The sequence below is a fragment of the Salvelinus sp. IW2-2015 genome, linkage group LG11 (assembly GCF_002910315.2).
Source record: "Salvelinus sp. IW2-2015 linkage group LG11, ASM291031v2, whole genome shotgun sequence".
Taxonomy (NCBI): domain Eukaryota; kingdom Metazoa; phylum Chordata; class Actinopteri; order Salmoniformes; family Salmonidae; genus Salvelinus; species Salvelinus sp. IW2-2015.
In genome coordinates, this window is record NC_036851.1 from 6,335,256 (window position 1) to 6,349,414 (window position 14,159).

Here is a 14,159-nt window from a genome sequence, read left to right on the forward strand (position 1 = left end):
AACCAGATTGCACCATTTTCTTTTTTTTCTTTTTTATTTACGGCTAGCCAGGGACACACTCCAACACTCAGACATAATTTACAAACAAAGCATGTGTTTAGTGAGTCCGGCAGATCAGAGGCAGAAGGGATGACCAGCGATGTTTTCTTGATAAGTGTGTGAATTCGACKATTTTCCTGTCTTGCTAAGCATTCAAAATGTAACGAATACTTTTGGGTGTCAGGGAAAATGTATGGAGTAAAAAGTACATTATTTTCTTTAGGAATGTAGTGAAGTAAAAGTAAAAGTTGTCAAAAATATAAATAGTAAAGTACAGATAACCCCAAAAACGACTTAAGTAGTACTTTAAAGTACTTTTACTTAAGTACTTTACACCATTGGTTTCTGTCCAATTACCTGTCCCCTCTCACCTCTCGCCTGCCTCCTCTCCACTCACCTCCTTCATCACCCCTCACCCTCAACATCCTCACTCTTTTCTTCTTTCACCCCTCACCTTCTCACTCACTTTATCCTTTCACCTTCACCTCCCTCATCTCCAAAATCAGATCCAGAGACTGAGTTGTTTTAAGAGCATTTGTTTATAAACAAAATGTAGTATTTAAAACCACAATGTCAGAGTATTTTCCCTTAGATCATCCCTTATTGGATTTGCCATACATTTTGAATAAGCCCCCACATTTTGAATGTCCTCCCTAACAGCAACAAGAAATAATAGATCATCCTTATTTACATGTATGGTTTCTGTTTCTGTGTGTAAAATTCTCCATTGCCTGTCATAAATTCGAGATCAAACAAGCAGAGGACCTATCAGAAGTAAAGAACAAATTGGAGGAATCAGTGGACAGGCTGATCCTACTGGGGCTGAAAAGGATTGTTGTCAAGACAATGGAGGACGGGGATGGTGTGGTTGAATTGTTAGCTATTTATCAGTCATTGCTTGGGGATAGAAGCTGTTCAAGAGCCTGTTGGTGCTAGACTTGATGCACCGGTACCACTTGCCGTACGGAAGCACAGAAAATAGTTCATGGCTTGCGTGGTTGGAGTCTTTAACGATCTTCCGGGCCTTCCTACCACACCGCCTGATATAGATGTCCTGGATGAAASGGAGCTCGGCCCCAATGATGTAATGGGCTGTCCGCACCACCCTCTGTAGCGCCATGCGATCGAGGGCGGTGCTATTGCCATGCCAGGCAGTGAGGCAGCTAGTCAAAATGCTCTCAATGGGACAGCTGTCGAACCTTTTGAGGATTTGAGGTCCCATGCCAAACCTTTTCAACCTCCTGTTGCGCCTTCTTCYTGACTGTGCGTGTTTGAACCATTTAAAGTTTTAAGTGATTTACGGGCTCTGGTTCCCCCCAAAAAAGTAGTGCACTATATAGGGAATAGGGTGCCATTTCAGACACAGCCATAGTGTGCTACTAATAGTTCAACAGGTTCCTATCGGTACATGCCGGATACCCCCTTCCCCCGTTACACATCATCGTTCCCTAAGCCGATGGGAGATGTTTGAAGTCATTGTTAGTAGTTCTACCTTCCTAATTCGGAATCCTAAATCACCATTCTGACCTGACCTCTCCATTGGTCTGTTCTGTTGTCTTGCATCAGGTCAGACAGTACAACCTGTCTTGTCAGTCGATGGACCTTAGTGATGTATTAGGAGTGACGCCATTCTGCTGCATTCTAGAATGTAGAGAGATTAGATCACCCACGGTTACGGTATCGGAACCCAGCCACCTGTGGATAATTAGTTCAGCCTGTGTGAGGRAACATTTCAACCCTCATTTAGGAACATTCCTTGACAGAACTTCCTCACTGTGTGGGGTCAAACTGAGGTTAGGGTCCCCCTCGATTCTGTCGAGGGTTGGGGATAGGGTCCCTTCCCCATACCCTCCTTCAAGTTCAATCACTGCAGGGTTAGGATCCCTCCCACCACCTCCACCTCTTTATCCAATCATAATTCTCTAACCAGCAGGCAAATCAACAGAGAAACCATTGTCATGTACATCCTTCTGCTCTAATAATCCAGTATTCACATCCCGACATCTTCACTTACTTACTTCCTTACTTCCTTTATTGTCCCCATGGGGAAATGTTGTTGCAGTATCATGTACATGTTTAAAGMGGTGTTTAAACATGTACATGACAATACAACAAATTGACAGCACAATATTCATAACAGTTACATCCAAATTGTAACAATCATTGTTGAAGGATGGTCGGACCAAGATGCAGCGTGGGGTAGGTTAATCATTTTTATTTATGATAACCGGCACAAAAACAAGAAAGAGTAACAAACGAAACGTTCAGCTTTGTAGGGCTAAAAAGRAACAATACAAAAACAAGATCCCACACAAAACAGGTGGAAAAGGCTGCCTAGATATGATCCCCAATCAGAGACAACGACAGCTGCCTCTGATTTAGAACCACACCAGGCCAACATAGAAATACAAAAAACTAGAGTACCCACCCTAGTCACACCCTGACCTAACCAAAATATAGAATAAAAAGGCTCTCTAAGGTCAGGGCGTGACACAAATAAAAAAAGACTAGCTTGCCGGCCTTACACGGGTTCGATAGGAACATCAGCCTGAACTGTTTAGGAGGGATATCACACCTGGCACAAATTATTGTCTAGTTTGGTTTTCATGCCAGGMGGTGACCTATACCTGCACCCAGAGGGGAGTAGTTCAAAGTCCGGGTACATGGAGTGGCTTGGGTCTAAAATAATTTTATGAGCCTTACTGAGGGCCTATCTGTTTGACTCTAAGTACCTTGATTGCTGTGGTGATAATCCTTCTCAGCATATTTTTCTGGCTGACACTGGCATTGCCAAACCAACAAACAATACAAAAAGTTTAAATACTCTCAACATTAAAAGATCCCAGCTTTTTTAGAAAGTACAGTCTCTGTTGACTCTTTTAGTAGATCAGGGTTGTACACTTACTCCACTGAAGCTTATTGTCCAAGAGGACACCCATAAATTTGTATTCCTCTATCTCTATGTTCTGATCTCTGACAGATGTTGCAGAGGTAGGTGTTGTATGCTTCTTGAAGTCTATGCACATCTCTTTGYTCTTGTTGGTATTGAGGACCAAGTATGATTCATCACACCACTCTACAAAGTAATTTAGGAKGGGGCCATGTTGTTCCTCGTCATCATGCAACAGGCTGATCAAGGCAGTGTCATCAGCAAACTTAACGAAGTGTCTGTCAGGATGGGAACTAGTACAACTATTAGTGTACAAAATGTACAGGAGTGGGGACAAAACAAATCCCTGTGGGGAGCCTGTGTTGGTGGTGCATATGTCCGACACTCGGGGACACAACTTGACCCGCTGTGACATCTGGTTCAGAAAGTCCAACAGCTACAAAACCAGCCACCCCATCTCAGCGGAAGTCACTTATGATTCTCTGTGCCAGAATATAAGGCTGGATTGTGTTGAAGGCAGAAGAAAAGTCAACAAACAGAACATTGACGGATTTGGCGCCCTCTTGAGGTCTGTAGATCATGTTGAGAAGAGTAAGAATGGCATCGTCAACTCCTCTGCTGGGCTGATAGGCAAACTGAAATGGGTCGAGGAGCTTCTGGGTGTTGCAGAGAATATGACTTTTCACAATTTTCTCAAAGCATTTAATTCCTAAGGATGTCAAGGCGACAGGGCAGTAGTCATGCAGCAAAGAGGGATTAGATGCTTTAGGAATGGGTATAATTATTGAGTTTTTCCACAATACTGGCACGTGTTGCCGGTCGAGCGAGGATTGGAAAATGTCTGTATAAACACCAGCTATTTGTTCATCACAGTGCTTCAATGTCCACTTATTTTGCCCAGGCCTGGGCTTTTTTGTGCATTAGATCCACTGAACAACTTCAAAACATCAGCCTGTTTAACAACAACCCTCTCAAACATTTGTAATGATGCTTCCATTTGTTTGTTTGCTTCCTAAGTCGTCTGATTCAAATCTTGAGAAGAAAACATTCAGTTCATTAGCCATGTTCTGTCCCTCATGTCTCCCAAGCTCAGCACTGGTTTTCTCCTGCCTATGTGGGAGGGACTAGCCATGGATTTAATCTTTTACCAGGCCACCCTTGAGTTTCCTGAGGAGAGGGTCCTCTCCACCCTTTGCTTGTATGCCTCCTTGTCCACCAGTATCTGTCTTTTGATCTCARGTTGTACATCTCTTAAAGCCTGTCTATCACCCTCAGCATWAACTGCCTTCTTCCTATTAATTCGTGATTTTAGATGTCTTGATACCCAAGCTTATTGTTAGGGAACATTTTACAGGTTTTTGTAGGCACAACTGACWCAACACAGAAGTTGACATACACTGAAACAACATCTGTGAGTTTGTTAAGATCCGAGCTGCTGTCTTCAAATACCTCCCACATAGTACAGTCAAAACACCCTTGGAGAGGAGTGATACTATTSTCGTTCCAGATCTGGACAGTTTTAACTGTGGGTTTCTCCCTCTCCAAGAGCTGACAGTAGGTTGGCTGGAGGTAGACAACATTSTGGTCAGATGTCCCCAGGGGAGGTCCGGTGGTGGCAGAGAAAGCATTTGGTATTSTCCCATAGCACAAATCAAGAGTCTTATTTTTCCTAGTGTGACATTTCACATACTGGTGGTACGTGTGCAGGACCTTGTGCAAAGTGCAGTTGTTAAAATCCCTTCAAATAAATGTGGGTGCGTCYGGGGAGATGGACTCCAGTTTCTGTGACAGATTATAWATCATCTCTGATTCCTTTGCTATATTATCGTTTGGTTGAATGTACACAACGGTAACAAACAATTGGGGGAACTCACGGGGCAGATAGTAGGGTCYCAGTGACACAGAAAACAGTTCAATGTCAGGGGTACAGAGTCTCTCTCTTACCAGGYTCCATTTACACCACTGGTCCCTGTGACGGTCAGATCACGATCTGGCCAGTGTGAAGCCAGCTGGCTCCACTTCCCTGTCTGGGACTCATCCAGCCAAGTCTCAGTAAACGCCAGCAAACAGGCCTCCCAGTATTCATGTTGGAAGCGCAGATTCGCTGACAGCTCATCCACTTTCCCCCTCGGTGACTGGGCGTTGATCAGCAAGGTGGTGGGTACTGTCTACTGTCTACTACCCTGTCATACTTCTCTGTCTGATTCCCCTGCGTTTTCCACGTTTACATTTGGGTTTGTAATCCACTCGCAGACAATCAGGGATTAGATGAGCCCTTGGGATATCKATTACGTTCGTGTTTGAGTTGCATTGTAGTAGAAACTCTCTGCTGTATTGGATTCCGCTGCCAGCAGCGTTTCCATAACAGTCCTTTAGTAACGAGTATGTACGCGATCAACAAGATCAGTCCAACACCCCACCACTGAAAAGCCATCATTGACAGATGGTTAACAAACAACACACGACACACACATTGAGGGATGCGACAGACCCGTGACCCCTATGACCTTCATCACCAGATCAGACTTAATTGTCATCATCGTTCGCCCTCAACATCCTCTCCAATCTGCTCTGGCACCTCTGACTCCCTCTCTGGGGCAGCTTGCCTACCGGGTCCCTACACAGCACATACTGCTTCCAGATCTTCCGGAACGCATTCTGGAACTTCTTGATCTGGAATGCGTAGACAATGGGGTTCACAGCGGAGTTGCCGTGTGTGAGCAGGATGGCGATGTAGATGAGAAGCGCGGGCTTGTCACCGTTCGGGCTAAACAGCGTGATGCAGTTGAGGATGTTTAGAGGAAGCCAGCTGATYGCAAACAGGAAGAGGACCAGAGCCAATGACTTGGCTAGTTTCAGCTCCTTACTGTAGTAATGGCTGCGGTCTGTGTGGCTCTCCGTCACCTGGGGTAGGAGGGAGGGAGAAGAGGATTTAGACTTTAGATTCAGAGGCTGTACATTTCTGCAATGCATACTTACAATTTAACTGATGTTAACTGACGTTACATTTTTTGGTTATTCTAAGTGGGTTTGATTTGCACAGCATTGTGTCCTGGGTGGAGTGAGTTGACACCTGATTTAGAAACAAATCAACATCTCTGCTCATTATGCCTGTCTAAGCTTTCATCCCTGAGGGGAATAACCTGTTACGCCAAAGGACAGCGAATTTCAACACCCGTTTATCTCCTTCCACCTCCCTGCTGTGCTCATCAAATGCACCCGCTTCATTCACCTGACTCTAGTCTAGTCAGTGACCTTCATGTAACCTGGTCCCAGAACTGTTTGTGCGGTCTTGCCAACTCCTAGGATCATTCTCAGGCCATGTGAGAATGACCATAGGAGTTGGCAAGATCAAGCTAACTTTGGCAAGACAAGCTCAAGCTAACCTTGACAAGACATTGGAAAGACTAGCTCAACCCAACCTTGGCAAGACATTGGAAAGACTAGCTCAAGCTAACCTTGGCAAGACATTGGTAAGACTAAATTAGGCTAATGTTCTTACCGAGCTGGCGTTGGATCATATAATACCTCAGCATAGATAATTCTTGCACATATAATAGAGACAATGCACATAGCTCATGGTAAAGAAGGTAGGGTTACCCTGTTCTAGTCATTTGATTCTCAAGACAGGTACTTCTCTACAGACAGTGAGCTACCTTCTTGTTGAGCTGGTGGTGTATCTTGTAGAATATCTCAGCATAGATGAGCAGCATGAGGACGAGGGGCGGCAGCACCCAGCCGAAGAAGTTGAAGTAGACCATGTAGTCCATGCTGATGACTTTCTCAAACTTACACATCACTAAGAAGTCATGGGTCACCTGGGAGACATTGTCATGGAGACGCTGCCGGTTGTTCCAGCCCAGCATGGGCGTCAGGCCAACCACTATGGCAACCATCCAACACACCACCACRGCCGTGCCTGCACGCCGCCGTGTCACCACATGTTTGTAGCTATGGAGATGGGGGATAAGACAAGAATGAGGAGTTAGAGTATACTGGGTTGGTGTGTGTGTATTGAGCAACAATTGCTGGAGTTTTAGTGCATACTTTTCTGTTTTCCCTGTTTATATGCTTCCAAGTGCTTTCTTTGTGTCACGCCCTGATCTGTTTCACCTGTCCTTGTGCTTGTCTCCACCCCACTCCAGGTGTCGCCCATCTTCCCCACTTATCCCCTGGGTATTTATACCTGTGTTTTCTGTCTGTCTGTGCCAGTTCGTCTTGTTTGTTCAAGTCTACCAGCGTTTTGTGTCTCAGCGCCTGCTTTTCCCCAGTCTCTCTTTTCTCACCCTCCTGGTTTTGACCCCTGCCTGTCCTGACTCCGAGCCCGCCTGCCTGACTACTCTGCCTGCCCCTGAGCCTGCCTGCCGTCCTGTACCTTGGCCCCACCACTCTGGATTATCGACCCCCGCCTGCCTTGACCTGTCGTTTGCCTGCCCGTGTTACAATAAAAATTGTTACTTCTACACAGTCTGCACTTGGGTCTTACCTGAAACCTGATACTTTCTGACTTTGAATCAATAGAAGAAATTGTGTCCTGCACTACAAATCGTTTTCAAGGCAAAGGGTGGCTACTTTGAAGAATCTCAAATATAAAATATATTTTGATTTGTTTATCACTTTTATGGTTAGTACATGATTCCATTGTGTTATTTCATAGTTTTGATGTCTTACTATTATTCTACAATGTAGAAAATAGTAAAAATAAAGAAAAACCCTTGAATGAGTAGGTGTGTCCAAACTTTGACTGGTACTGTAATGTGCCGGGAGGAGGTACATACAGGGCCTGTGTTAAAGACAGAATGTTTGCATAAGGGTGTTAGTTGCAGAGTTTGGCAGGACCGACATCAGTGTTTCTATGGAGTCCCAAAAACCAAGGCTTTAATGTTACAGCAATTGGGAGAGCAGAATGGAATGTGACTGGGCGGAGATCTGTGGCTCATAAATTAAGGAAGTAGGTAATAGGTCTCTGGGGAATGATACCCCTCTGTGTATAGTGATACAGGAGATATCTCGTAGTAGAGGAAGCACAGCTAATTGTGCAGATATGCATGTTAACATTAGAAGCCTCCTCCCTAAGTTTATTTTATTCACTGCTTTCAGCACACTCTGCCTCCCGGATGTCCTAGCCGTGTCTGAATCCTGCTCAGGAACCAAAAACCCAGAAATTTCCATCCCTAACTACAACATCTTCCAACAAGATAGAACTTGCCAAATCAAATCAAATCAATGTTTTATATACAGCCCTTCTTACATCAGCTTATATCTCAAAGTGTGTACCAGAAAACCCAGCCTAAAACCCCAAACAGCAAGCAATGCAGGTGTAGAAAGCAAATGGGGCGGTGTTGCAATCTACTGCAGAGATAGCCTGCAGAGTTCTGTCTTACTATCCAGGTCTGTACCCAAACAATTCTAGCTTCTACTTTTAAAAATCCACCTTTCCAGAAACAAATCTCTCACCGTTGCCGCTTACTATAGACCACCCTCTGCCCCCAGCTGTGCCCTGGAKACCATATGTGAATTGATTGCCCCCCATTTATCTTCAGAGTTCGTGCTGTTAGGTGACCTAAACTGAGACATGCTTAACACCCCGGCCATCCTACAATCTAAGCTGATGCCCTCAATCTCACACAATTATCAATGAACCCACCAGGTACAACTCCAAATCCGTAAACACGTGCACACTCAAAAATATCATCCTAACCAACTTGCCCTCCAAATACACCTCTGTTGTTTTCAACCAAGATCTCAGAGATCACTGCCTCATTGCCTGCATCCTTAATGGGTCTGCGGTCAAACGACCACCCCTCATCACTGTCAAACGCTCCCTAAAACATTTCTGCGAGCAGGCCTTTCTAATCGACCTGGCCCGGGTATCCTGGAAGGATTTTGARCTRGTCCCGTCAGTAGAGGATGCCTGGTTATTCTTTAAAAGTGCCTTCCTCACCATCTTAAATAGGCATGCCCCATTCAAAAAATGTAGAACCAGGAACAGATATAGCCCTTGGTTCTCTCCAGGCCTGACTGCCCTTGACCAGCACAAAAACATCCTGTGGCGTTCTGCATTAGCATCGAATAGCCCCCGTGATATGCAACTTTTCAGGGAKGTTAGGAACCAATATACACAGGCAGTTAGGAAAGCTAAGGCTAGCWTTTTCAAGCAGAAATTTTCATCCTGTAGCACAACTCAAAAAAGTTATGGGACACTGTAAAGTCCATGGAGAATAAGAGCACCTCCTCCCAGCTGCCCACTGCACTGAGGCTAGGAATACTGTCACCACGGATAAATCCACTATAATTGAGAATTTCAATAAGCACTTTTCTACAGCTGGCCATGCTTTCCACCTGGCTACCCCTACCCCGATCAACAGCCCTGCACCCCCCACAGCAACTCGCCCAAGCCCCCACCATTTCCCCTTCACCCAAATCCAGATAGCGGATGTTCTGAAAGAGTTGCAAAATCTGGACCCCTACAAATCAGCTGGMCTAGACAATCTGGACCCTCTTTTTCTAAAATGATCTGCCGAAATTGTTGCAACCCCTTTTACTAGCCTGGTCAAACTCTCTTTCATATCGTCTCAGATTCCCAAAGATTTGAAAGCTGCTGCGGTCATCCCCCTCTTCAAAGGGGATGAAACTCTAGACCCAAACTGCTATAGACCTATATCTACCCTACCCTGCCTTTCTAAGGTCTTCGAAAGCCAAGTTAACCTCTCTAGGGTACGTGAGACGGTAGCATCCCACCTCTTCAACAGCCAGTGAAACTGCAGGGTGCCAAATTCAAAACAACAGAAAATCCCATAATTAAAATTCCTCAAACATGTATTTTACACCATTTTAAAGATACACTTACAAAAAGCAGAAATATAGATAAAATAATCACTAACCTTTGATGATCTTCATCAGATGACACTCATAGGACTTCATGTTACACATACATGTATGTTTTCGGTAAAGTTCATATCCAAAAATCTGAGTTTACATTGGCGCGTTACGTTCAGAAGTTCCAAAACATCCTTTGATTTTGCAGAGAGCCACATCAATTACAGGAATACTCATAATTAACATCTAAAAGATACAACTGTTATGCATGGAATTTTAGATGCACTTCTCCTTAATGCAACCGCCGTTGTCAGATTTCAAAAAAGCTTTACGGAAAAAGCAAACCATGCAATAATCTGAGTCTGCGCTCAGAGCCCAATCAAGAAACAAATATATCCGCCATATTGTGCAGTCAACATGTCAGAAATAACATTATAAACATTCACTTACCTTTGATGATCTTCATCAGAATGCACTCCCAGAATCCCAGTTCCACAAGAAATTTTGTTTTGTTCGATAACGTCCATCATTTATGTCCAAATTCCTCCTTTTGTTAGGGCGTTTAGTAAACAAATGGAAACTCACGAGGGCGCGAGTCCAGCGAAATGTCGGACGAAAATTGCAAAAAGTTATATTACTGGTCGAGAAAACAAATCAAACGATGTATAGAATCAATCTTTAGGATGTTTTTATCATAAATTCAGTAATGTCCCAACCGGAGAATGAATTGTCTGTAGAAAAGCAATGGAACGAGAGGTAACTTTCTCATGACCGCGTATCACGAAGCCGAGGCTGCTGGCAGACCTCTGACTCATTCCCCTCTCATTCAGCCCCCCTTCCCAGTAGAAGCCTGAAACAACGTTCTAAAGACTTGACATCTAGTGGAAGCCTTAGGAAGTGCAAGATGACCCATATCCCACTGTATATTCAATAGGACTGAGTTGAAAAAACTACAAATTAAACTGCCTGCTACTCAGCCCAGAAGCTAGAATATGCATAAAGCATATCACTCTAAAACACTCTAAAGTTTCCAAAACTGTTAAAATAATGTCTGTGAGTATAACAGAACTGATATGGCAGGCGAAAACCTGAGGAAAATCCAACCAGGAAGAACTATTATTTTGAAAGGCTGTTTTTCCATTGAAAGCCTATCCACCATACAAAGACTTAGGACCCAGTTCACGATATCTATGGCTTCCTCTACATGTGGCCATCTTTAGGCATTGTTTCAGGCTTTTACTCTGAAAATGAGGGAGATACAGCACTTCAATGAGAGCCAGTGGAAATTTCCAGACATGAGTCCAATGCGTGATCGGGAACGCACCTTTCTTGTTTCTCCTTTTCTATTGAAGAAGCTTTTGTCCAGTTGAAATATTATTGATATTTATGACAAAAACAACCTGAGGATTGATTTTAAACATCGTTGACATGTTTCTACTAACATACATTTAAGTAATTTAGCAGACGTCTTATCCAGAGCGACTTACAAATTGGAAAGTCATACATATTCATCTGTCCCCCGTGGAATGAACCCACAACCCTGCGGTGCAAGCGCCATGCTCTACCAACTGAGCCACACGGACTACTTTTATGACTTTTTACTTTTTGTCGTGATGTTGAGCGTGCACATTGTGCCTTTGGATTTTGCAACTAAACGCACCAACAAACGGAGGTATTTGGACATAAAGATGAACTTTATCAAACAAAACAAACATTTGTTGTCTAACATGGAGACCTGGGAGTGCCATCAGATGAAGATCATCAAAGGTAAGTGATTAATTTGAATGCTATTTATGACTTTTGTGACACCTCTACTTGTTGGAAAATGGCTGTATGGTTTTCTGTGGCTAGCGCTGACCTAACATAATCGCATGGTGTGCTTTTGCTGTACAGCCTTTTTGAAATCTGACACAGCGGTTGCATTACCTTTCTAGCCCCCCCGTTCCGCTAGCGGAACTCCTCCCACATTCCACTGAAAAGCCAGAGCGCGAAATTCAAAAAATATTTTTTAGAAATATTTCACTTTCACACATTAACAAGTCAATACAGCTAATGAAAGATACACATCTTGTGAATCCAGCCAACATGTCCGATTTTTTAAATGTTTTACAGCGAAACACAATATATATTTAGTTACTCACCAACAAATAGAAAAAAGCACAGACATTTTTTACAGCACAGGTATCATGCACAAAATCAACCAAACTAACCTAGAACAAACCAAAGACACCAAGAAACAACTTCATCAGATGACAGTCTTATAACATGTTATACAATAAATCTTATGTTTTGTTCGGAAAATGTGCATATTCAGTATAATCATAGTTACATTGCGGCTACAATCAGAAATTGCACCGAAAGCAGCCAGAATAATTACAGACACCAACGTGACATACGAAATACTCATCATAAAACATTTCTGAAAATATACATGGTGTATAGTAAATGAAAGACAAAGATCTTGTGAATACAGCCAATATTTCCGATTTTTTAAGTGTTTACAGCGAAACACAATATAGCATTATATTAGCTTACTACAATAGCCTACCACCTACCGCATTCATCATCAAGGCACCAGGCATAGCAATAGGCACGTTAGCGTTAGCGAATAAACTAGCAAAAGATATTAAATTTCACTAACCTTCATAAACCTTCTCAGATGACAGCTTATAACATCAGGTTATACATACACTCATGTTTTGTTCGAAAATGTGCATATTTAGAGCTGAAATCCGGGTTATACAACGTAGCATAACGTAGCATAACGTTAACGTAGCATCTTTTTCCCAGAATGTGCGGATATTTCTTTAGACTCTCACCTATTCTGACAAATAGCTATTCATAAACATTACAAAAAAACACATGTTGTATAGAAACGATAGATCCATTAGTTAATGCAATCGCCAGTGTTAGGATTCTAAAATATCTTCATTACGACATAAGACTTAGTTATGGTAAGGGAATAACCAAAACCTGAGCCCAAAGCGACAAGTACACAGTTCGACAGATATATGAATAGCATCACAAAATGGTTCCTACCTTTGCTGATCTTCTATCAGAATGTTGTACAATGGTCCTTTGTCCAGAAACCGTCGTTGTTTTGGATTCAGAACGAACTCTTTCCTCTTGAATTAGCAAACACACTGGCCATGCGGCGCTATGCTCCCAACGTCAACAAAGTCAAGCAACGCAACACAACTAACGTCCCGAATAAAGTTCAATAATCTAATGAAACTATATTGAAAAAACATACTTTAGGATGATATTGAAGATGTATCAAATAAAATCAGAGCCGGAGATCATATTCATCCATAACGGCAGGTTTCCAGTAGGCAATAAAGGTTCCTCCACGCGCGTTGCAGACAACAGAAAATGGGGACACGTTGTTCCAAGTGGGCTCATTCAACGTCAGACAGAGATAATCAACTCCTTTTTCCTCTCACTTCCTCTTGACATCCGGGTGAAGGTTTATGACGTGCACGTATATCATACGTATAATGCCCATTTATAGGCAGACCCTTGAACACAGCATCGATTTCAGACTTTCCACTTCCTGGTCAGAAAGTGTGCTGCCAAATGAGCTGTGTTTTACCCACAGACTAAATTCAAACGGTTTAGAAACTAGAGAGTGTTCTCTATCCAATAGTAATATAATATGCATATTGTACGAGCAAGAATTGAGTACGAGCCGTTTAAATTGGATACGATTTTTCCTCAAAGTGAAAACAGCACCCCCTGGTCTCATCAGGTTAAGGAGAAATATCTTAATCGTATGTTAAACACTTGTATCTTAGATCAATGTTTATGATGAGTATTTCTGTAATTTGATGTGGCTCTGCACTTTCACCGGATGTTTGTTTAGAACAATGCATTTCTGAACATAACACGCCAATTTCAAATGATGTTTTGGACATAAAGATTAACTTTACGAACAAAACACACATTTATTGTCTAACGTGGAGTCCTGGGAGTGCCATCAGATGAAGATCATCAAAGTTAGTGATTAATTTAATCGCTATTTCTGACTTTGTGTGAGCCCTCTCCTTGCTGGAAAATGGCTGTATGGTTTTCAGTGACTAGCGCCTGACCTAACATAATCACATGGTGTGCTTCGCAGTAAAGCCTTTTTGAAATCGGACACTGTCGTTGGATTTACAAGAAGTTTATCTTTGAAATGGTATAATACTTGTATGTTTAGGAATTTTAATTATGGGATTTCTGTTGTTTTGAATTTGGCGCCCTGCAATATTCACTGGCTGTTGTCGAGGTGGGACAGAGGTTAAAGGTCTTGCTCACATTGGCTACCGAGAGCTTATCACACAGTCGTCCAGAACAGCTGGTGCTCTTGTGCATGCTTCAGTGTTGCTTGCCTTGAAGCGAGTAGAAAAGGCATTAGCTGTCTGGTAGGCTT

General features: G+C 42.9%; 1 protein-coding gene across 1 annotated transcript in view; it reads right to left on the reverse strand.

Annotated features, from left to right (window-relative positions):
- Window positions 1–2,229: 2,229 nt before the first annotated feature.
- The window catches only part of LOC111969702 (adenosine receptor A1-like), a 21,787-nt gene continuing 9,857 nt past the window's right edge, over window positions 2,230–14,159 (reverse strand). The window contains exons 2-3 of the mRNA XM_023995887.3: window positions 6,586–6,880; window positions 2,230–5,833 (exon numbers count right to left, since the gene is read on the reverse strand). Coding sequence (XP_023851655.1) covers window positions 5,456–5,833; window positions 6,586–6,880 — 673 coding nt within the window. The 3' untranslated portion in view covers window positions 2,230–5,455. The remainder of the gene's footprint in view (window positions 5,834–6,585; window positions 6,881–14,159) is intronic.